At 36.4% G+C, this 23,027-nt stretch overlaps 1 protein-coding gene across 1 annotated transcript in view; it reads right to left on the reverse strand.

Annotated features, from left to right (window-relative positions):
* Positions 1 to 3,891: 3,891 nt before the first annotated feature.
* LOC124299193 (dipeptidase 1) overlaps positions 3,892 to 23,027 on the reverse strand; it is a 135,641-nt gene continuing 116,505 nt past the window's right edge. Inside the window, exons 10-11 of the mRNA XM_046752201.1 lie at positions 22,007 to 22,142; positions 3,892 to 5,612 (exon numbers count right to left, since the gene is read on the reverse strand). Of these exons, the coding sequence (XP_046608157.1) occupies positions 5,496 to 5,612; positions 22,007 to 22,142 (253 nt within the window). The 3' untranslated portion in view covers positions 3,892 to 5,495. The remainder of the gene's footprint in view (positions 5,613 to 22,006; positions 22,143 to 23,027) is intronic.

The following is a 23,027-nucleotide window of genomic DNA, read 5'->3' on the forward strand; positions in this document are numbered from 1 at the left end:
TGGTTCTGAGATTTGCCCCTGGACAAATGTTAAAATTTATAAACTTTGAAATAAAATAAGTTGAAGACGGTTCATAAATGTGAAAACCATCAACTCTCTCAACATACGAATCGCATGCTGTTACTGAAACAATTAATTACCGGAAACTTGGAGTAATTTTTCAAGACGTTTTCATTGATGTTACCATCTCTATAATTTCCGATAAGAAAATTCGCTGTGACAGGGCCGGAGATGTGTATAATACGTAACATGAGAAATAGCCTCATTTATGGCTGTGTATTTGTTTCATTTTTATGATGAAACAGTTCTGTCACTGAGTTCTGCTACCGTAACATATAATATACGTAACGTACGTAAGTCATAATGACACGTGGTGTACATTTTCAAGTTCACGGGTCAAAATATTCAAAGCCTATATGCGCGCTACGTAGCGACAGACCGCGAAAAGAATCGCAAAATGACGCATGTCGCAGGAAAATTATTGCTTCATGTATGGTTTCTTATCTTGTAAAGTCTTTAACGTTTCTCTCGGATCTTCCATATTTCTTGCCAGTGTGTTCATACCTCGAGGGCCGTATTTTAGACACGGGATCACGTGATTGATTTAGGAGTATTCACGAGAATACATCCAATTTTTGTTCTTTGATCAAGCATTGGTTCGCTTGGAAATTTCCTGTAACGTGATCGTTTCAATGTTAGGAAGTACCCTCTAATCAACCAGAATCCGTAAATATTATCAAACGAATTAATTATTGAATAATTTCCTAAATACAACCTCAAAACCCGTCTCACGGTGAAAGAAATGGATGAAAAATCTCTATAACGATATTCATTCGGTCCTAGTTAACCCGTATACACTTTCTTTACAATAGTACGATCATTTCACAAAAAATTCCAAATCGATTTGAAAGTTTAAAAAAATTACACTCGTAAGTACTCCTAAATCGGCCGCGTTACACCATGCTCAAAACATCGAAACGGCAGATGTGCTTAAAGCTGGTGGCTAACATATTTCGTGAGTGACCCATAAATGGCACACCAGATCTATTGCGAATTTTCTGCACCATCAAACTTTATTCGCATACCCATAATCAGATTTACTGCTGCACAACATATTAGTCTTCATTTTCTGTCTACGAAGCACATGTTGCTGAAACATGAATTTCGAACCCATCCACTTATTCAGTAGGTACTTTATACCTCTGCTAAAAAGAACTCTGGACCATCAGACCCATCCAGTAGCAAACAGGATGCAACAACCATCCTATTTAGTTGTCTACCTGAAAGTAGACTAATGTCATCGATAGTATAACCGTGATCGAGGTGTTAAACACTATGTAAATTGACCGTACACCTCCGTCAAGGAAAAACAACCTTCAACTTGTGTGTAAATTCACACCCCCAACTCACAGATAATAACACCCAAGTTGAGGTTTTTTTTTCTCCGAGGACTAACTTTAAAACTGTCAGAATTCCAAATATGATTGACGTCAAGTGACTTGCAGTGACTTTAACTGACTTCAAATGACTTCAAGTGACTTCACTCGCTTCAAGTGACGTGAAGTGATTTTGAACTGGTTAACCCCTGGACCGTGATATTCTCTACGGTTTGTGTGACAAATTTTATACGATTAAACCGTAATTTATACATTCACGGTACAATTCATCAACCAGATTTCAGTAAGTTCTGAAATCAGATGGTATAGATGAAGCGAAAATACTCGAGAAACTTGATTATACGAGCGTAGAGGGATTGTGCAGTACTCGTTAACCGCAGCGTTACCAGCCATCATTCAAAGCAGATTTGGCAACAGCTGCGATGGCTGAGAGATACGGGATTGCGAGATTGACAATCGCTTCGCTAACAATAAGTTAGTGAGAAACAAAACTTGAAGATGCATTACGGTAGTGTCTTTCCTACCATGCGCTGTACTTTCAGATATCCAAACAACTTTGTTGTAGGACGGAAACTACTCGAGCACCCGATTAAGTGTCCAACATAGACAACATTGTGCAGGATAACGACGATTCATATTATCCGAACTGTCATGAGACCACTTACAATTGCCATGGCGGAAGCACTGCGATGGGGCTCCAACTTCTTCACCACAATGAGGTCATCGCAGTTATTCTTCGACACTAGCTCCAGCTGGACAGCACAAGCATTTCTACCACTATGGGCAGAGCTTGTTCTGCCCCAGACAATCCATTAGATAACGACACACTGGCCAGCTGATCTCCAATAATTTTAAAATGAGTCATACTTGACGCATCGTATGTTGAATCACCTTCTTCAGACCCTTCGCAACATTTACTAGTTTTCCAAATACTGGCCAACTCCTTTTTGAAGACAAGGTTGTTATCAGCAACGGTCGTGTCTATCTTCTCATTAATACGTTGAATACGCATAACAATTAAGTCCACTTGGATTGCTGCCACATTGACTTAGCCTAATGTCAATCGACTCAAGTATAGATAGTCGATCATTAGCTACTGGATACATTTGATAATCTGTACAAGACGCAATCACTCGCATTTTTTCCTCGTTGGAGATGTAGTCTTACTGGAACACATCAAGATTGCTAGTCAAGTTTCCACTAATAAGGAGAGTATCAGATCTCCGAATCATAGATTCTGCTGAAACTTCGAGGGATGTTTCTGTGGCTCAAAATATGCAGATTCTGATATCATGTAGTTCCATTTATCAGGCCTTTCTCGTCTCGATTTCAATAATCTCTAGTAGCGTTGCCTTCGGTTGAAAAAATTTCAGAATACTCTGTGAGAAGTCTTTCCATAGAGTCAATACAGGATCTTCCTTGACAGCAACTTCTTGCCCTCTGACAACAAACTCGTGCAAGATTTTGATTAATTCAGATTTTGATGTCAGAACCGTAGTCAAATGTGGAAGTAGACACATCGTGTCTGCAGTTGCAGCCTGTAGACTGACTTACCTCAGAACGCTACTAGGGATATGAAATGATAATTTATCTGTTTACACGTAAATTCATGACAACCAGTCATCGCAATTTCCAGAGAGGACTTTGAAAATTAATATTTCAGGCAAAAATACACAAGAAGTTTCAATTATCAGGGCATCCCACTCACTAAATTGCTATTTAATCAATTTTAACCTCAGAGAACGGCTCAATGGATCAGACTACGCATCAAAGGCTCTCTATTTACAGGCAAAAAAATACCCCTTAGAGTTTCAACAGAATGCTTGATCGCAAGATCCGATACTCTTCTTCTAAGGACTAGTTGAAATTTCACCAGAGTTCTTTTGTACCTTCATCGTGAACAAAGCACACGTAGTCACGGAGTACCGGGCGGATATGTTTCAGTATAGAATTTTGTGTACCAAATAAAATATGAAGATGCGGTTACATATTGGCATCAAATTTTTTTCTGCCAGGATATGAAAGCTCTGAGAAATTTGGATCAGCCTGTATGAGTTAATTGTATCCTTGTAGTTAACCACCTGAAGCGAACCCCCAATGAACAAGAACTGAATTAATACCTTCGTTCTATTACATAATTGTTGAAAATCTACTGTTAACAATACCAATTTTGATTCGAATTTTCATAGAACGACTCCTAATTTTCGGTCTCCAACTAATCTCATGGCACCGAGTATCTGCACCACATGAGAAGCGTTGCACAATAATATTTTGGTGGTTATAGGTGTACGTTACTATTATTTTTCTTACACAGGATTAAATTGATTGTTAATCAACTTACAAAAATTGACAAAATGTATCATCGTACCGCACATGCAATATAATACGTACCCGTGTCGATGTTTCCTCTTTTATTTTCCCACGCGTGAGCCTGTAAAGGTGATAAGGATATGAAACGTGTAATTGTATACGGAATATGAATAAACTCGTGAAATAGAAATCAGTAAACTTTTATTTTCGACATGAGAGGTACATTTACGATGTACGGATTTTCTACGCGGTTGACGAAGTAATAATTCACCCAATTATCGTAAACCTAATTGTAAGTAAACTATGATAAAATTTGAATCAGTATAGAAACCGAAAGAACACATTATTATTCTTTTCTTAAACATATTTGTAGGTACGAATTAAGGATCGGTATTAATTTCACCGATTAGGGTAAAAGTTTAAGGTTGGAAGAAAATGGCTAGTCAACTCGTTCGTACCCGTCGTTTGATTAAACGTAGCTGCATCGCATTTTCACTAGCATTGCTTGTTTCTGCAACTAATCGCCCTACGCTTGCAGCGTCAAAAACACTTGCGATTTATTTCGTGCAAAGCCTTGGTGAAATTGTCTCTGCTTGTTGTCAGGTACCTCATGTACATTTTTACTATCTATTTCACGTCATTATTTTTTTTTTCAAATTCATATTGTGTTCAAGTGAACAATAAAATGAAATAATTCAGGTGATTTGGTTCAGTTTAAATAATAATTCCTCATGGTTGTTACGTAAATGAAAAATTTTGAATGTCGTTGGTAATAATTTAATTTCAAACAAACGTGTTGGTCATCGAAACAGAATTTTTATTTAATTTTTTTCCCTCAGAACACTGAACTTCAATGTTCCTTGTATAAATATTTACAGCAAGGTAAATAAATATTCCGCTGTTCGCGTATCCGTCGCAAGATAATATTCCAAATACCGGTATTATTTATAATATATCTACGTATATGTGTATACTGTGTATATTCGTATGTTCGTAAAGAAAAATTGATAGAATTCGAATTCAGTACAAATAATGTCGATATCTAACTGTCATTACGTTACTGATCTCACAACAGTGTACAGTTTTCTTCTCTTCTTACACAAACGATAGTTTATGTAAATACACTTCATTAATTCACACAGTTTACCGTACTTATTATACACGCTTACTCGACAGTCAATTATTGAACAGAGTATTATTATAATATTATATCACGTCATTCGTCCTATAAGAAAGTTCGTAGTTGATAATAATTATTTAGCGATCTTTCGCGAGAGCTTTCAAATTTGGTTTTAATATTTCACGCTCTCTGCGGTATCGTTGAAATTCTGTTCCACTATACGGATAACGATTTTTCTTTTTAAATTACTCGTTTGAATTAAATTTGTAGAAAGGAACTTTTTTCGTTTACAATGCTGGAGTTTTCCCGCACTCGTCACTCGCATACATTCAAACTTTGAGACACGCTCATTTCCATGAGAATCAATTTCTCTTGGAACAAACTTCTCATGTCCATGTATCGGCGATACGTAAAGCGAATATTCACACACCTCTCGACGGTACGATTGCTTCGGAAAGCAATTGCCCTGGTGGATGAATTGTGAGGAAGAGAGCTTGAACTTCTGGTAACGAAGTGGGTCCCATAATGGTATAATCGCTGGTACACCCGTCATAATTTGCTTCTCGTTATTCCCAGGTTTCATTGTACTGCCAGCGGAAATTCCTGTCGCAACTAAGGCATTCGTTGCTCACATTCAACCAGCTGTCAACTTCCCGCTAACTATTTGTTCAGGGAATTGTTGACGGCGTTATTGGATATCGACAATATAATCTTCCTATGACGTCGTCTCGAGGTATTTCTTCTTCCAGCGGCTCGATCCCTTCACCTGCCATACGGTCCCTCACCTGCACAGATTTACAAAACATGACTGTTGTTTAATTGGGAAAAATCACACTCGACTTCTTATTTTGCAATTTGCGACATGAGAATACAAGCAAATATAACTAATTCATCGCATCATTCTATGACATCGCGAGTCATAATGAGTATTTGCCTTGATGAGTGAGGACCTTGAATTGCGCTTTAAAATACGGAAAAGAAAGGCCAGAAACGTAAAATATGTATATCTGTAGCTTTGCTTCGTTTGCCGCGTCACTTAAAAATTTATAAAATGTTTTCATCTCCCCAAATATACATGAAGTGAATTTATCAAAGTGCTACGGCATAATTTTTTAGTAGTTGCACATTTCAAATTAAGCAGTGTTTTCAACAAATATGACAATTTTCTCGCACCGCATTTAACAATCTATAGCGCTTAGTATGTAGAGCTTCACGTTTGATATATTACACAAAACTAGCAATAAGTTCAAATTATGAGGAGGTAGATGTTCAAGATTTGAATGACAATATTTTTTCAAACAATTTATTGATAACTTCTGGGCATTATTATCATTCAAATTTAATTTTCTTATCTCTTTTAATGTGGCTGATTGTTTTCCGATTTTCATCTTATCATACAGTATTCAACAATGTTGACGAGATTCACTTTTGGTTGAGAATGTATAGCCAGTACATCCTTAACTATTTGGATGTTTCCATCACACTCTGGACAATTCATCCAACGCAAATAAAGTAATGTGAAGTGAACTACCGTTTATCGTGTTCTACGGTAGATCCTTCAAGCACAATAAGCCATTAGGCATGAAAATCAACTTGAAATAATCCGGACTCAATATAACTACCGTAATGTAAGACCATAAACAGGTCTGAGAACATTATTTCTTCACAGATTCACTCCACCTCCTTATCTATCATCCAGCAAAGGGACTGATTTACTATTGGTTTTAGTATCAGGTAAAGGTGAACGAAAGAGCACAAAGGGCCCAATCGTATCAAGTATAATCGTAACACATGTCGCTTTCGCTTCTGATCCTGATGAAACCCGCAATCGAAGAGGTGTAGTGAATTTCTGTTCAATGCCTTAGTTCGACTGGCTCTTCTCATCTTAAGCTTTAAGGTGAATGGTAGATTTTACTATTTCCACGCTCCTTGTTCGAGATACTTCTAAACATTAAGGAACCATCTTTTTATTCGTTCTTGTTGGAGGAATCAGCTTACATGCAACTCTGATCGTCGAGCTTTTGCTTATTGTCACCTCGTACCATTGCGAATGAAAATTAACGTACGGCTTTCAATAAACTCTACATCACTCGCCAACTACGAATATTGTTTTTACAAGACTGTAAACAATTTTTCTTGAGTCTTTAATTCAAATTTTTCAAACCAGTCTTCACTAATACTACCCTAGTTTGTTTGATGTGAGGAAAACGGGTGTTGAATTATACTTAAACAGGTGTCTGTAAGCTTTCCATCATCTACTGGCGTAGGTATGAAAATGTCTTTGGCCGATGATCGGAGTCTACACCAAGTTAGAACGATAACCACGTTTGCCTTCTCTCTCCAAGTTGCCTGATCACGGTATAATCCATTGAAACTCGATCCGCGTTACTAACCTGCCTTTAGAACGTCAGAATTGGAATCGACTAACGAATAGTTGTGCATAAATCTAACACTCAACATATCCAACGAAGCCAAACGCGGATTGCCATTGGTCAGAGATTAAGTGCGGCATCTCTATAGCCTTGCGAAATCCACCGGTGAATCTCTTGGGACAGTTTCCAACCTCGTTCAGGCTCTGACGCTATTTGCCTGCGAAGATAATGTAGGATCCACAGGGAATCTAGTTCTCAGACTATTTCATCATTTTAATGGGGCCGTGTGCGATCCAACTTACCGTCTACTAATCATGTTAAAATTCGCTCAAGATTTTTATCGCTGTGACAAATCGCGTAATGTTTCGTTTCCACTGTTGATTGCGGCGGATGCAGATGTCTTTTTACAAATGGTATAGTAAAAGACCCAAACTATAACTTTAGTTGCCGTTTATCAGCGAAGCGTTGGAAACTTGCAAAAAAACCTTCGGATACATGACTACAATTCTTTCCAAATCAGTAACTAAATTTTGTCGAAATACTTTATGGCTGGCTAGTATATTTGTGGTTGATGAAGGAAGGAGTAAGAATTGATATAAGGAAGGTTTATGATTGAATGCATAAATGCTTTATTGGGATAGTGATGAATTCAAATGTATAGCTGATCGTCAACGAAATGGATTGTTTGAATGTTGGAATTGGAGCGTATTTGATGGAGACTGGAATAGAAGTCGATTATACAAACGTTGGAATGAGAGCTGATTTGAAGAAGATTGGAATTGAAGTATACTTCATGGAGGATGGTACAGAAGTGATTTCGGGCAAAGAGTACGAGTGCATGGAAGATGCGAGAATCCAGAATAGTGGGGAATAGAGTGAGCGGAGTAAGGACGATAACGAGTGGCGTGAAGCTGGATGGAAATAAGAGGACAGGATGGAGGATGAAGGATAACCTGACTATAAGGAAGGAAGATGGGAAAGAGATGCGGACGCAACGGAACTTTGGAACTAAATGAAACATATTAAAAAAAAAAAAAATATATAGAAAACAAAAATTTCGGCAAATCAAAAATTTACAAAAATTTATTACAATAAATGAATAAGCTCGGAAAGACATAATTATTCATTTGGAAAAAGTATAGGTTTGTCAGTACAACATTTAAAATCGATTCATTTCCGGTAGAACCGAAAGTTCGAATCAAACTGAACATGGTAATTTTTTCTCTGAATAGGGCCGCGTGTTGTTCGCGTCAATTGGGTTTTATCTTAGAGGTGACAGTTTTCTTTTTCATTCGATCGTTGGTGAGTATAAAATGTAGAACGGACAGTTTATATCGATCAAGAAATCATTGAGCAAGCGAGAGTGACGTCACAGTTGAATGATTATAAGAGGCATGCTGTTAAAAGGAACGAAATGCACGTTCAGGGCGGAAATAATAATTCTACGGACTCATGCTTTCTTGACTCATGCTTTCCACATGTTGTCAAAGCTGTGATGAATACGAATAAACAATGATATATTTTGTATTGAACTTGCGAAAAGTACTCATTCAGTGCAACGTTACTTGTATTTTAGTGTATTCGTACAGTTAAAATGACTTTTGTTGAATAAAAAACATATCAAATTATTCGCGTTTCCTGGCGTGCAAGTTTTTACAATTATTTCTCAGTGAAATAGTTGAAGTTATTTAACGTAATTTTGAATACGTGTCTATGAGTACGAGAATGTTTGACGAAATGTCAAAAATGACATGATTGGCAATTGTCCAACACTCGTAAACAGAAAACGTTCGAGCGTTATGTTAGGCTGAATAACTTTGGAAATTTGGGATTGATCTGCCCAAACTTTGTGTCTGATGATAGTCAGCGAAAATACGCGGATTCGGGAAAAGAGAATCATTCCCATTCATGCGTACATCTAAAAGTCTGTTTATTCGACATTTCGTGCATCATCGAAACTGGTGGACCGTCGGTGCCCTTTGCTTGATGTTTTTTTGGCGCCTTATTCGGAATTGGTGAACTTCAGACGTATAAATCCTCAATGCCTTATTCTAAATTCTCCAACTTCTAATACGATAACAGAAGACGTTGCGAGAAACGAATATTGGATTAGTCGACAAATTCCTTTAGTTTCGAAAGTAAAAGTAATAGTAAACAGATTTGCACAAAGTTATGGACATATCTCCGACATTTCGTCGTGCATTATTGATTCGGTCTCGCTATTCCATATAATTTCCACACTCAGTTGGACACGCAAAACCACCCACAGAGCTGGAAGACGTTCGGAATGAGGAACGGGCTAAATTCAGTAATTGCAAAGCCACTTTATTTCGTATAAATTGTAACGACAAACTTTGTTTTGGGAAAAATTTTTATCTTCAATCGTAAGTCTATTGCATTCAGAGAGTTGTCTTACAATCAGCGTTTCAACTATATTTCAAGTTAGTTTGGTTACTAGTTCATCTTATTTAAACCCAGTTTGTGACACGTCTTGTTCAATTTCGATTTTTTCTCAACAATAGACTTTGTTCAGTCTTGCACTAAGTGCAGTGAGCTTGAGATGTAAAACAGTTGATAAACCTATATGAGTTCGCAAAGAAGATCGCACAACAATGTTTTTCCGCAAAAATTGGCATATCTAATTTTAATATCATAAATAGCATGCAAAAAATTTGAATAATAAATACATATTACCAATTATTCTTTATTACTCTTCCTGTTTCTACAGAATCTTTCTTCAAGTGAGCTTGTTTATTCTAATGAAATGAAAAGGCTTTTAGATAGAAGGGATAAACGTCTGGCTGTGAATATTATAGAAGTGCGTGACCAGAGTGAGTACGTTACACATATATTAGTGAAAGTTTCATTTCATTCATGAAATATGCACACATTTTTCTTAAAATGCTGTATAATAATCTAAAAACGTGTCCAGGAAACTGTGAGTTCGAGAAGTACGAAGGATTTCAATATTTCCGACAAAAAATCATTGCCCAAAATGTATTTAATCTTCAGGGAGGCGAGGACTAAAGCATAAATATTTGTTTTGACATATATATATAAAATACACCGTGGAATATTGTTACAGTTAATCAAGTATCGCATAATCATAATTCAAATTTAGTAGATCGCAGGAATTAACACGTGTCAGAATATAGTATAGTATAGTTCGACGCACTCCTTGATTATAGAAATCTGTTGTTCAGCACAGAAATGTGGATGTTATGTTTAACACTAAGCATTTCCATGAGCTGCCTCCACTAAATTCGACTCTTCTCGTAGATATTTGAGAAAGAGGCTCCCCTTGTGGCAAAAGTCAGACAAAATGTTCTCATATCCTTATCGAATGGTTCGTTGCTACTGTACAGGATGTTCGAGGCAGTTCCTTCAAAATTGATTGGTATTATCATCTCCTGTAGCTCTATTTGGCCACCCGTTATTGCCCTGTCTCTCCATTTCCATCCTGCTATCGATAATGCAGCAGTGATTTTTGGATCAAAGCCTTCGTACTCAGCAGCTTCTGCCATTATCTTCCAGAATGACTGCTCTTCATCAGCAGCCCCCAGCATCTGAGTTCGGAACCACATTTCTGCTTCTTCTGTAGTCCCTGTGAATGACCTTAACACCCTAGCTGTAGCCTTTCCGAAATTTGGAGCTAGTTTTTTTTCTCTGAGCTATTTGCATACAGGCATCGTCCAAGTTCTCATACTCAGGTGCTCCATGAAAAGAGGGGTCTGAATCCTGAGTGCCAACATGAACAGATCGGGCCTGATGGCTAGCCATGCCTATTGTCTCCATTACCCTTCTCACTACTGTGGGAGAACCTGATGGTCCTGGTTGGGGCTCATGGTCAGGATTTCCGTAGTATGTGGTGGCAGGTTCTCCAGTAATATGGTTCCTGTTAGCGCTTCTCCTACGCTCATTCGTGCATGAAGTCAACTCAGCTCTTGCTCTGCCTCTGACCGTGAGGTCATCGGTGTCCCGACTTCTGGCAGCATTCTCCAATCGCCCCTTGAGCTGATCTGCAGACAAATCTCCGATTGACATTCCAGCGAATCACCGAACAATGCTTCGCTGTTTGTGTGTTTCGTCAATGTGTGTTGGTCTTTCAATATCACGTAATATTTTTACAAGCTATCGATTTTGCATCATTAACACCACCCCTTTTATTAAAAAGTAAGATCGGTTTATTAGCTTTGTTTAGACGGAAATTCTGTTCTGAGTCAACGTATGAGCATTTTCGCCAATTATATACCAATGATCGGGCAAATTTTGACTCCTAAAAGTGTGCACCGAGATAGGAAAATTGATCGATTTTCAATCCTCTAGGTCTTGCAGAATATCTCACATTTTATCTGTCCGTTCTCGCCCGAAACGACTTACATATGTGAAAATTTGTAATTAAACTTGTTCCAACTATCGTTACAACGTAATTCGTAACAAATTTTTGCATACGTTCCTATAAGTGACGAATTTCAGAATTGTAATGCTCTTAAAGTATTGCACAGTTATATCAAATTGATGAAAGAGGCGATATTTAATTTCACAGTATTTTGCCTTGCAAATAACAAGGTACCTTTGGAGTATGAGGTTCTCCAATAAAGATTCAAAACTTCAATCAATGAAAGATTGGTTTATAATTTGAGTTATCGAGGCTACTGCCGGTATTAACTAGATGCACTCAAACCATCATATTTATTCGCTAAAATTGAGGCCTTGAGGTTACGCAAAGAGAATATTTTTCTTCATTATCCTTATACAGTAATACATTATATCTCAGAAACGAGTGCTTATTAAGTGTCAGATTTATCACTTTGATCGTTGCACTAAATTGGTAACTGTCAGAGACACGTGCCGATAATGTATTAAATATAATTCAGCTTGCGTGATACGTGAGAATATAGCTTAGACAGGCATCAAATTGATTTTTCTCTTAGAAGTTGCACATCAAAAGGTGGGGAGGTCTTCAGAGCGTCGCGATGTCATGAAACGGATCCTAAGAGCTAATCGACCTGACTGAGTACTTTGTTTCAACCCCTGTGAGTGCAAAAGATCTACTTTAAGGTCACGTAGTACGTTACCTTTACCGACCGAGAACATCTTTTATTTACAAAATTATTGTAATTCCTAGTTCTCGTCTAGCGACCTCAATATTGCATGAAAATAGTGAGACTAGTAGTATCTCGGCTATGCAGTTTTTGTTTACTGAAATGCGGGAAATGTGGGAATAGTAACACTCGTCAAAAAACCACACATGTCTTTGGAGATTTTCGGGATATGAGTAACTTTCCTGAATCCCGCTTCAAAAGAGCGATACACAGTCGAAATTTGAAATTTTTTCGTTCGTTTGTTCATTTAATATAGGGAAAAAAAGGGTGAGTTTTCTCGGTCGGTAAGGGTAGAAGTACTACATTACCTTAAGAAACTTTCTCTGCGTGTAATTATTCGTTTATTGAATATACACTGTGGACTTTTACTGAATGGTAGTCACTTACGTCAAGCTTTTTTGTATTTCCACTCATAGAATTACGAAATTTGGCAACTAATCTGTAATAGTCATAGTGATTGAAAAATTTATTACATTAGATCGATGTTGTCATCTCTTTCAGATCATAAGACGTGATGTGTTATTTTCGCAGACTGTTAGCAACCTATGACCAACATTCTGCGACATATTTATGAATAAAATTGTCCGGAAGGTCTTGGAAAGTTGATGAATATTCGAAAATACACCGGTTTTCGTTAAAAACTTACAATTTACTTATGACGTTTGTCAGACGTGGTATAACAATGGTCCCGATTCAATTTCTCCCCACTTAGCTGACGACGAGTGAGAAATGCTCGTGGATAAATAAATGAACTTAGAATTATTCTATTCGTCGTATGATGTTCTTAACCAGAATGCGATCTGAATCATTCGTGAGAATCGTAATTATCGATCTACCTTCGATAATGTTGATAAATTTCTTTTCGATCTAACCTCGAAACGTAAATCTCATTGAATAAATTGATCGAGATTTGTACGGCATGGGTCCATTTTTATAACTGTTGCTAAGGATCGATGCTAAATTTGAGTTGTTTTATCGATTGCTTCATTTCGGACAGATCCAATTCCACGCTACGTACGTATGTCGCATTATATTAAATTCCGGAAACAGTACTGGAATCCAACGCGGAATTCGGGGAACTTTTCGAATAGTAAAACTTTCATTTTGCGATTCAATTACCCGGTAGAAGCTTTTCCGTGTAAAGTCTAATTCTCGTGTGATACGGTCAAGCTGTCGGGGCCGGGAACTTGAAAAAATACTCAGTGCTGCAGGTCGCGTCTTTTGTAACCAGGATTTATCGAGACCCCACTTTGCCACACTAGATACTAACTTTTCACTATGTTTGCCCCCCTTTTTTATTGCTAACTCTCAGTAAGGAATGAAATACCTAGAACTATGATAATGATTCATCCTTGATCTATTTCAAGAATTTTTTCATTTTTCCATATGGTATTGATACGTTGATCACACAGCATAACTTTGCGGGAGAAAACAGTTGGTTCGAATCTTGTAGAATCTAATCAAAACGTATCTGACCCATATCGTATGATTGAACTCTAATTTTGTCTCTGTTTAATCTGATCTAAGTAAGTATAATTTCATATGATCACATCATATTATTATCATATTTATACATCACATTATTTGGCCCATTTTGATCCAACCTCGTTTAATCTGATCTACATATTCTGTTCTGATCCGTCTGTATTTAGTCTGGTTCGATCCGATACAACTGCATAACTATATTGCAATAGATATGCTGATACACAACTATAAGGTATAATATCGAGTTGAGCTAGATTTGAGATTAGATTTCGTGAGTTCCAACTTAACATAATAGAATCTGGTCGGTCATACGTAAGATTATGTCAGTGCGGATATAACTTCTGTATCTAGTCCGTATAAGTACCAGGTCTTGTCGGATCCTGAAAGCATATCTAGTCGCATTTGACATTATACATATATACATATATTACTATAAAATAAACATTCCAGCGTGCGGAGAGAGAAAAGAAAAAAAAGATTCGTCAAATTAAGAGTCAAATACTTCAGTCATTGTGAATTATCCATTTGGTTGAGCTTTCCAAGCAATACACCAAAACAATTGTTCCAAAATTGAGTTAATAATTTGGGATAAGTTCCGTATATAAGTATATATATTTGGACCATGAAATTTATCCAATCAGATCTAAACGTACATTAACATTAGATCTGATTTAATATTATTATGCATAACAATGTATAATTCAGATCCGTAATTGAGTTGTAGATTTTATATGATGTGATATAGTTGGACGTATTTTTATCTAGTCATTGTTTTCCCGGCCTGTAATTATTCCGAGCGATTTAGTGGCGTCGGAATTGTTCAGAGCTCCATTTCATTTATATTTCATGTGCCCTGACTACCTTCGTGGATAACTGACGAGCTACTGTATCGACGTTTTCATCAGACTGTCCTTGGATGGCCAGCAAATTTTCTCAACCCTCATTGAGGTCACAAACCGTTCCTAACTCATGGCATAAAAAATTTATAGCAACAATTCAATCAATTCGAGGCGTAAAAGTATCCTCTTACCTTTTCCAGACGATCGTGTATAAAATTTACCATATACGATGTATTTACAGTAAAATTTTCAGATCCATCTATTAATACCGATCATCAAAGTGCTGCGAAGTCAACGGCAATTGAAGCCCTCACATTCAGAGAAACTTTTTTACTTGAAACAAAAATAAAATCGATTTGTACACTCGTTTTGTAGAAAATTTTTTCGCGGGGATTCAACATTTTGTTGCGAATACCAAAATTAATGAAACAGTTGTGTCAAAATCGTGACAACTTTAATTCAATAAAGTATTCTGTCCGATAAATACAAAATCTGCATTTTGATTTACAATTAGTCAATTTAACGAAATAGTACTTTTTTCCTGGTATTATCCAAATATTAAACAAACCCCTGATAGATTCAAATAAATCGTTTCATACAGTTCCCTAAATCTATTCAGTAGATGAAGATTAGTAAAATCTATGAAATTTAAGATTGGGTCACGAGCGTAATTAATTGATTAACGGTAATAAATAATATGTTGCATCATAAACGTGCAAACTAAATTTGTGACAAAATACTCTTTACAACGGGTTGAAAATCCTTTGTCGCAAAGGAAGTAAGGTCGTAATCAGTAGAACTAAATCATTCGTGGTCTGATACCATTGAATTGGCCTGTCAATACACAATGGGATATTTTTTTATCATTATTTGGCGTGGCTCTTAATTCATGTAGCATAAATTACAATCTAATGATACTTTTTTCAGTTACAACAATTAAACAATTATTTACAATCCTTGCACAATGATTTGACTGTGTATATCCGATTTGGCAATCGCAACAGAATTTATGAGATTGCGGTGCCGAATCTTTTCTTAGACCTTACTAAATGGTTTCGTTTTCGGCTCACTATAAAATCAACGGTTTGGTTATCTGAAAATAATATTTGACCGAATCATATTAACCCTGAAATTTCGCTGCCGGGACCGAATTTTGCTCGTTAGGACCAAATTTTTGTCCGATTCTATCGTCCCAAAAATTAACCGTCCAAAAAATTAAACTTGAACTTTCAGATTGAACGAATCACCATGCGTGTGTTATACCGAATTTTTCACTTGTCTATCCACGCCGCGGGGTTGAAGTTACGAAAACTCCTTGTTACGAATTATTTACTGGCGAAACTTGAAGTGAAGAAATCAAACTTTAACAAAACAAAAAAGTTTCGAAACGTCGAAACCACGCCGGCTCAAAGTCTCGAATTGCAAGATTTCGAAAATTCAAGTGACGACAGAGCAAAATTCCAAAAGTTAAAATATGCTCACACAGAGTAGTTTACTCAACGAGTGAGTGTAAACAATCAAAACGACCAGGACACCGAACGTAAATATATCGAAAATCCAAGACAACGAAAGCTCGAAGTGGTGAAATTTCACCAAAATAGAAATTCACAGAACTGAAAATCTTCGATCGCGATCGTTCGAAATATCAGTGTTTCAGATTTAAAAATTTTCCGATCATCGCACTTTCGAAACTTTGAGTGTCAGATTTCGGAACCATTCGAAACTTTATTGTTTCGTCCAAGTTTGAATTCTTGGCTTGAAGTTTCGCCAAAAAAAAAAATATTCGAAATTTGGCGCTTTCGTAACTTTTCAAGTATCCACGAGACTTTCTATTTATTACTATTTTTCATTTCCATTAGGTCCTCGAACAGTTAAGCCAACTTTTGCGCGTGATTTCAGGCGAGAGTTTTTAATTAAACTTGTAGCTGTAACACTTGTACAACTATGTTTATATCCTTGCAATATAAACCTATATAGGTACGTACGTATGTACGTATGGCTGGTCTATTTTTCTCTGTGTGCGACTCGACGTACCTACACAACACATTACTTGTACCCACTGTAAACCTCGCAAACTATTCGCCGTTTCGTGTTCAGGTTTAGGTTGTAACCTCCTCCCTGCTCGGTCAGGAAGTAGAATCTACCCACGTGAAGTGACCCGTACGGGACAATATCCAATAATTCCGCGTCCACGTTCGTCGCGTTGAGCAATCCAGTCCGTTCATTTCTGTGCTTGGTGAAACGGCTGCATTACCCGTACGTGTAGCCGATGGAATTTTATTCCACTGTAGGAATGTTTCCCTTTTTTTTGTTTCTTTTTTTTTTTTTTCTTCTCCATCGTTTGCATAACCTACGTTTCGTTCTTTTTTTCTCATTTCGTTTTATCATAGTTCCAAAATGACAAGAGCACAATCGGTGAAACGAGGTCAACGACGCGACGCACTGTACTCGCTATTACGTTTCCCCTCGCTTTTCTTCCTTGATATTTCGTTGAAGTTTCATCCACGTTTACTTTTCACTTTACTGTTACCGTAGTTTCTAATTGATTCCTTATCCTGAATATCTGCCGTTGGAAGGTGTGAAATTAAGATGTGTAGGAGAAATTCGAGACTGGTTGATTGTAATTGATTCTCGCGATGTTGTTAACCTGTACCTTTTTCTTTTTTTAATCTATTATTTTACCCTATTTCCGTTAGTTGACACTCGGTGCAGTGGGCTGTCAGGGAGATAACGGAATTTATAATTTGACGACCACCAAGGAAATTGCTGTGCAAAAATAAGAAGAGAAAGAATACTCTGGTTCTGGATTTGAAGTCAAGGGAAAAATGTTGCTTTTTTTTTATCACGCAATTTTAGTTTTACTATCATAGCGAATGACACGTCCTTGCATTAGGCATTTCACGTTTACTCTTTCACTTTGGAATGGTAAAATTTTTTTACCAACCAACTTTTAGCGTTTGGAAAGGTGAAATTTGTTGTATGGTATATTATTTTTTTATCAACTTGATAAAATACTTGTATATCAAAAATTCATTATATATGGTCACAATTACCACATGAATCTTGAATAACGTCGAATAACTTAGAACACAATACACTTTTCCTTGGAAATTGCACAAGTTTTCTGAATTATTCAGATCTAGTGTTTCTATGATGAATGCACATGTCCCAACATGGCGTAACGAATTTCGCACATTTTTTACATTGTGGAATTCATAATAACGGCAATTTATACATATAACACATGCCATAGCAAATAAGACATCTGGAAAATCTGTAAAACCTGGAAATGTCGTGGAATCTTTTTCCCGAAAATATCTGGCGAACCTGTAACTATTTGCTATGACTTGGATTCATTTGACTGAAAATCGAAGATCGTTGGGGAAAACTTAATACTTGATTGTTGTGAAACGAACGTGAGACAATGCCAGAACAGTATCCGCTTGTAGCGTATCTTTTTTTTTCGTATTTTCAGAAATCTTTATTAAAGATCGCGATTCAGATTGTCGAGCTTCTAATTAACGGGGTCAAATTAATCATCAATTAAGTCCGGCCCTCGAGACTGCGGTGCATTCATTCCGCACAAATTGCTTCGGCATGCGAAGAGTTACTAATTAGTGCCGACCATCCCACGAGAAAAGCAGCAGATCATTCTACTGTTCGTACTGCTTACTGTCTGGACAGTCGCAAGCAAGACTTTTGCTCTGGTGGAAGTTTCCACGGCACAACTGTCCCGGTAAATGAGTTTTTTCAACAACGAGACGTGCCGCTAAAGTTTCTCTCGATAAACCGTTCGGTCAACATTTCATTCGTATAAGTTTGAGAATTTTTGATAAATATCGTAACTTTCACGTTATCCATCAGCGGATTATCGAGTCGTTTTTTGTTCAAATTTAACTTGAAGTTGAAAATATCAACTGGCAGAATATTAGAAACAAAGCGAGGCCGTGAAATTCCGGTTCTTTCATCGTACGAAATATATATTTGACGTACATTTATGGACAATCAAGATGCCGTTGATCATTTGATAAATTTTCAAATTCATTGCAATCTACTTTCTTTCACAGGCTTTGATCGAAAGACCAGGTGTGTGAAAAAGGTGAAACTATTTATCTGTAATTGTTTTTCAATGCTACGTTATGCTCTTTATCAAAAACAACACAGTAACAAAACCAACCTTGACTTTGACGTTCATAATTCGTGTATATGTATATCATGTATATCATTATAGGTACGTCTTTATTCTGAAGCGAATAATGGCAAGTTAAATGATTTCTAACAAAACAACGCTTCAATCTGTAATGAAACTTTGTGACCGCGACTCAAGAGATTGGAGTGAAATGTTGTATCTACTTTTATGGCATGTGGGGATATTTTTCTCTAAGATATTCCGCGCTAACGTAGAGTCTTGTCAGTTTTCCGAGCTCGGAATTAAATTCCCTAACTGTGTATTATAGGATGGAATACGGGTAAGAAAGTAGGGGAAGAAGAAAGGGGGACGGGGACGAGAATCTTTTTCAGTCAACCGGAAAGTGACACTTTCATCGAGTATGAAGCAGGTTGGCAATTTAAATTTGTATTGCAAAGCAAGAATTCTGTAACTGAAAGGCGAAAGAACTTTTCAGTAATGGGTTTTCTCTGTTTGCTACTTTTTTTTAAATGAATATTTGAGCAGATCTCAACACTCAACTGCCTGGAATATTATTGTACAACTCGCTGTGTACATTATACATTAATTTTGTTTCTTGCTTATTCTACCCATTCGTATCTACTTATAGTAGGCGTTGAAAATTCAATAATCACATTCGTAGATATACCAAAAATTGAGTGTCAAATGTATTATCGACTCACAAACACCACTACCTTGTTTGAAAAATAAATTCCTGATCACAATATCATTTTTCTCGTCTCTACTGCTTCTGTATCTTCAGCCTCGTATAACGTATTCAATAAGCCGTAGGTGCTACATAAATTAATTGATAGTTCATCGCTTTGGCAAAATTGGTAAAATTCTTGAAGCAAGTGGAGTACAACACGGTGAACTATCTTATGTCGGAAAAGACACCCATGGCGATCTATTTGGATTGATATGAATGAATCTGTCTTTAATCGCAAAGTAAATTCGATGCATTGAGCAGGGAATTACAAAAATTTTGGTACTATTTAAATTCAATTTATTCAAACTTCTGATTCCAAATAGTTCTATCTGTCGCCTATTTTTGTTCAATAGTAAATTATCAAAATCTGAAATTGGGTATTTGCGAAACTTTGATTCAAGCGTTGAAATATTTTCAACGGCGAATGTCTGAAATTTTTGTTTTTGAAAAGCTCGCCCATAAGATAAAACACGGAATTACCATGATCCACATAGTAACTCCGTCGTGAGACATCTTCGATGTGAATTTTTTAGTCATACGTTTAATCTTTATTTCGGAAGTTTTGGACTCCTGTTTTGCAACTACATCCGAGCCCATAGTTCATCAAAATCGATGGGCTCATATAAGTCAAAGTGAATTTTCTATCATGCAGGTATTTTTGTCGAAATAAAATATCATGTATTGTGAAATAGTCATTCCTCAAAGTTCAGCAATAAATTAATCGAAATGAACGAGTGAAGAAAGAAATATTTGGGATATCGTCTCAAGTTGAAACCAGAAACTTGATAAAACTTGATCGATATCAGAGATACAATATTTTGAACCAGTTCGGTTCAAGCACAAATTATCCAAACGCATCCGTGCTTTGAATGTAAATGTGGGAAAATTAGAAATTCTCGTATGTTACCCAGATATTCAGTTTGTCTTTCACGAGCATAGGTAGATATAATTAAGCAGGCGCGCTTAATTCAATTTATGAAGGCAATAAAGCGTAAGGCAACGCTATGATTCGAAAATATAAGAGATATCTGTTATTACCCAGAAAAAATGGGGTCAACGATTTACGTTTATTTCTGATTCTATTCTCACCATTTTTATGCATTGGGAAATCCATGCGGACCGGACCAATGTCCGACCTCCATTTTTAACTTTGTTCAAAACTTTTGGTGCAATTATCCCAACTTTGAAACGGTACCCTGAATATTTTTCCAGATTTTTCACTTTACCGGTTAATTGTTTATAAATATTGAGAGTGATTTTGAAAAAGACCATTTTTTGAATTCTTAAAAAATTCTGATAAATTGTATTTTCTATACCGAATACAAACTCAGTTTCCTTAATTTATATTTTCAAATAGTTGTTTATTTTATTCTAGTTAATTCATCGTTTGTGTCTCACAGAAATGTTCGTTTGCCAAAATAAAGATTTCTCTATGAATAAAGGAGTGAAGATCAAAAAAGAATTGAGCGCTGATTTTTCAATTTTTTTGTACGGTTTTCAGAATATGGACACTTGAAAAAAAACAAAGATTCAAAGAAGTATAGATGTGTTTGAAAATTTATAAGATAAATTTGATCTAATCAACCAACCAAATCTTCTTCGTGTAATTTTTAAAGTAAATAAAAAAAAAAGGAAAAAACTAATCGAGCTTGCGGAAAACTCATTTTCGATCAGTTTTCTATTAAAGTCTTAATCCATCAAAAAAATATTCCGTGAAGACTGCCTGAATTTCAATTCCTTGAAATCTTTCTTTAAGAAGACTTTGGGATAAATTCGTTTGCTCAAATCTACATTTCACAAATAGAAGTAAACTATTAACCAAACTTTCGAAATCGTCGAACATAAAACCTTCAAGACTAGGTGGGAGACAAATCAATCCTTTTACCGTTGTAAAGAATAAGTATAGTTCATTTGTGAAGTAAGGCTTCAACATATAATTCCATGTGATGGAAATTTGTTCAAATTTCAATATTGACGGAAAATTTGGCAAATGAAATGAAGAAATTCTCGAACAAAATGAATATTGACAAAAATATTGTACACATGTATTACGAGTTCGTAGTTGGTTTTCGGTGGACCCTAAGAGCAAATCCATATCGAATTAATAATTATGATTAATTGTCACAAATTCAGGAACTGAAAAGTTCATTCTGTTTGCAGATACAGACACGTCGAGTACTATTTAATTACAGGAAGCGGGAAAAAGTTGGAATAGGTTTCAATTAGATTTTTTTTATTCCGACCATATATACTGGCCCAAGTGTTACAAACTTTCGTACGATCCTGATGGAGTTAAAGTTTAATAATAATAATTATGAAGTTGATATATGATAAAAATATTCTGCAGAACTAGGAATTTTAATCAGAATAAAGTACTTTTCTTCAAATCAGCGAATCAATGTAATCATAAATACAGGAATAAGATGCTCAGCGAAAACGACGATCGTCAAACAGTTTTTTAGTCTCCAATCACATTCATCGAAAGCGGCTGCAAAAAATACCTGTTCAACGGCTTTGAAAACCCGGATGAGGTTGAGACCGGCCAGCTTCTGGACATCCTTTTCCGACCAGCCCCTTGCCAAAAGCTCTGCGAAAAGGTCTGGATATTTGCTTACGTCCTCCAAACCGACGGGAGTCCTAAAACACGAAAAGAGGGGAAAAAAGTGATGAAAAGTTCAAATGATGAAAATAATCCTGACGCTTTAGAGATACCAAGTGAACTCTGAATGCTCAAAGTAACGCACTATTCCTCGAAAATAAAAAAAATTTTTTTTTGAAACGCATTCTCAGGTACTTGCAAATGCATTTTACTTTATATAAACCCACGTGAAACAAGGACTGAGTTGTAGCGATATTTTTCTTTGAACTAGGCCAAGTTCCTCGGTACAAATTTTATTTTTTTACTTAAATAAGGCTTTAACGTCAATTTATTACTGCACAAGCATTAAATTGTCGCAACAGTTAAAAGAAAATATATTAATCGTGATCGTAACGAGAAAGAATAGTAACAGATACTAAGCTTTCCGGTAACGGCTACAAAATTAATTTTCATTTTGTACTTAGAACTATATTTTTCGATTGTGGTAAAAAACGAAAATAAAAAAAATTTTCTCTCCGTGTAGACACTCATTTTATAATGCGAAGCTTGTCAACGAATTATGACCCAACACGACTACAATTCGTTAAGTAACGACGTCGATGCTGATCTGTCGTTGCGTTGTTTCCCTCAGGATTCGAAGACAAGAAATATTGCTTGCGACTTCATTTCAAGAATATTTATTCAGTTATTCCTACTCTGATTTTAGATAAGATTACCGTTTTCAATCACGTTGAAATTTAATAAAGATGAAAAATGTCCGCGGATTCAACGACTTGTTGAAAACGACTCATCGCCGAAATGTCTCCTCGCTGAGTGAACGAGAATCCGGTACACCGGAATCACGAATCAATTTTATGACTAGCGCAGTTTTGATTTTCCCTACTCGTTCGACTTTCCTAATCTCTCGACATACGTTACATCTT

This window comes from Neodiprion virginianus, chromosome 1, assembly GCF_021901495.1.
Source record: "Neodiprion virginianus isolate iyNeoVirg1 chromosome 1, iyNeoVirg1.1, whole genome shotgun sequence".
NCBI classification, from domain to species: domain Eukaryota; kingdom Metazoa; phylum Arthropoda; class Insecta; order Hymenoptera; family Diprionidae; genus Neodiprion; species Neodiprion virginianus.